Here is a 2668-nt window from a genome sequence, read left to right as displayed (position 1 = left end):
GCTCCTGATGTTTCTGTTGTTGCTGCTGCTGTTCTGGCTGCTGCTTCTGCTGCTGCTGCTGCTGTTGCTGCTGCTGCTGCTGCTGCAGCTGCTGCTGTTGTTGTTGTTGTTGTTGCTGCTGCTGCTGCTGCTGCTGTTGCGGTTGTTGCTTCTGTTTGCGGTTGTCTTTTGGGGTTCGTGTCTGTGCTTCTTGCTTTTGCTCTTTATCCTGACTGTGGAGTGTCTGCTGCTGCTGTTCTGGCTGCTGCTGCTGCTGTTGTTGCTGTTTTTGCTGCTGCTGCTGCTGGTGCTCGTGCTGCTGCGGTGCTTGATGTTTTTGCTGCTGCTGCTCCGCCACCGTTGGCTCATCCACTTTCTCTTTTTGCTGCTGTGGCTGCTCCTGCTGTTCCTCCTGTTGCTTCTGCTGCCGCTTCTGCTGTTGCTTCTGCGGCTGCTGCTGCTCCTGTTGCTGCTGCTGTTGCTCCTGCTGCTGCTTCTGCTGGAGCTTCTGCAGCTGCTGCTCCTGCTCCTGCTGCTGCTCCTGCTGCTGCTCCTGCTGCTGCTGCTTCTCCTCCTCCTCCCTCTGCTGCTGCTTCTGCTGCTGCTTCCGCTGCTGCTTCTGCTCCTGCTGCTGCTGCGCCTGCTGCTGCTGCTCCTGCTGCGGCTGCTCATGCTGCTGCTGCTCCTCCTCCTCATCCTTCTGCTGCTGCTCTTGTTGCTGCTCCTGCTGCTGCTCCTTCTCCTCCTTCTGCTGCTGCCTCTGCTTCTCCTGCTGTTGCTCCTGCTGCTGCTCCTGCTGCTGCTCCTGCTGCTGCTCCTGCTGCTCCCGCTGTTTCGGCTGCTCCTGCTGCTGCTGCTTCTGCTGCTGCTTCTGCTGCCGCTGCTTCTGTTGCTGCTGCTCCTGTTGCTCCTTCTCCTGCTTCTCCTGCTGCTGCTTCTGCTGCTGCTCCGGCTGCTGTTGGGGAGCTTCTGGAGGCTCCACAGGCTGTTGCATCAGCTGTTGCTGCTGCTGCTGCTGCTGCTGCTGCTGCTGCTGAACCTGCACTTGAGGCTTTTCTTGCTGCACCTCTGGTGAGGCGTGCGGCTGTTGCTGCTGCGGTTTCTGCTTCTGTTGCTGCTGCTGCAGCAATTGCTGAAGTTGCTGTTGCTGCTGCTGTTCGAGCTGAGGCATTTTCTGCTGCTTTTCTTGTGATGGCGCCTGTTGATGCTGCTGCTGCTTCTGCTGGTGCTGCAGTTGTTGTTGCTGCTGCTTCTGCTGCCGTGTCTCGTCTTGCGGTTCGTTTTGCTGCTGCTGCTGATGCTGTTGCTGCTGCTGTTGCTGCTCCTGCTGCAGTTGCTGCTGCTGCTGTTCTTTTGAAGCCCCTGTCGGAAGCAGCAAGGAGGCCCTAATCACAAGACTTCCCCTCGCCTTTGCTGCTGCTCCAGCAACAGCAGCAGCAGCAGAAGCAGCAGCAGAACCAGAAGCAGCAGCAGAAGCAGCAGCAGGGAGTTGTCTTTCAGACTTCAGTTGCAAGAGGCTTCTCCTTGTTGCCCCAGCAACGGCAGCAGCAGCAGCTGAGGCAGCTGCTGCAGTAGCACAAGATGCAGTCGGCTGCTGCTGCTGCTGTTGATGCTGCTGCTGTTGCTGCTGCTGCTGCTGTTGCTGTTCCTGCTGTTCCTGCTGCTGCTGCAACTGCTGCTGCTTCTGCTGCTGTTTGATAGCAGGGACATCTGAATTGTTGCATTCGATGGTGGGCGTTGTTGCATTAATCTTTGCTGCTTCATCGGCTGCTGCAGGAGCAGCAGCAGCAGCAACAACAACAGCAGCAGCAGCAGCTGCTGCTGTTGCTGCTGCTGGTCCTGAGGACGTGGCTTCGCTCGAGGGTTCCCCAGCGTCAACATCACTAGCGCAGGGTAGCCGAGCAGCAGCAGCAGCAGCAGCAGCAGCAGGAACGGGAGTATCTGACACGGCTGCATTGTCAGCAGCAGCAGCAGGATCAGCAGCGGCAGCAGCAGCAGCAGCACTAGGTTTCGTGGTAGCCTCATCGGCAGTAGATGCAGCACTACCGCTTTCAACAACAACAGCAGCAGCAGCAGCAGAAGCACCAGTAGCAGCAGCAGCAGCAACGTTTGTACTACAAGCGGGAGCTGCTGCTTGGGCTGCTGCTGCTGCTTGCTTCTTTTCTTTTTTGCTGCTCTCTGCTACTACTGGCGCAGCAGCAGCAGCAGCAGCACTGGGAGTGTCTGCAGCAGCAGCAGCATTGGGAGTGTCTGCAGCAGCAACAGCATTGGGAGTGTCTGCAGCAGCAGCAGCATCAGCAGCAGCAGTATCTGCTGCTGTTGCTGCTGCTTCTGCTGCTACTGCTGCTGTACTGTGTGGGATGCTGGAGCTGCGCCTGCGCTGCAGCAAGAGGCTTTGTCTTGCTGTTGCTGCTGCAGACGCAACAGCAGCAGTTGCTGCTGTTGCGGCTGCAGGTATATCTGTGTGGCTATCTTCGTTTTTTGCGGAGCCGAGCAGCAGCATACTCCGCCGTGCTGCTGTTGCTGCTCCAGCAACAGCAGCAGCAGCAGCAGCAGCAGCAGCAGCAGCTGGGGGCCCCTCTAGGGGCCCCCCCTCAGGTGGTGGATCCTTTGCAACCATCCAAGTGAAGGGATGGAGTTGTCTCCTGCATCAGCAGCTCCTGCAGCAAGCAGCAGTAGCAGCAGCAGC

At 58.2% G+C, this 2668-nt stretch overlaps 1 protein-coding gene across 1 annotated transcript; it reads right to left on the bottom strand.

The window, feature by feature from the left end:
* Positions 1 to 2599, bottom strand: EAH_00056210 (hypothetical protein; the record flags this gene model as incomplete). Its single annotated transcript, XM_013397582.1, has 1 exon — positions 1 to 2599. A coding segment is annotated over one exon (2599 nt), but the record flags the coding sequence as incomplete, so codon positions are not given.
* Between the last annotated feature and the right edge of the window lie 69 nt (positions 2600 to 2668).

The sequence above is a fragment of the Eimeria acervulina genome, genomic scaffold, assembly GCF_000499425.1.
Source record: "Eimeria acervulina Houghton genomic scaffold, Eah_scaff1144, whole genome shotgun sequence".
NCBI lineage: Eukaryota > Apicomplexa > Conoidasida > Eucoccidiorida > Eimeriidae > Eimeria > Eimeria acervulina.
This window is presented reverse-complemented; position numbering and strand designations above follow the sequence as displayed.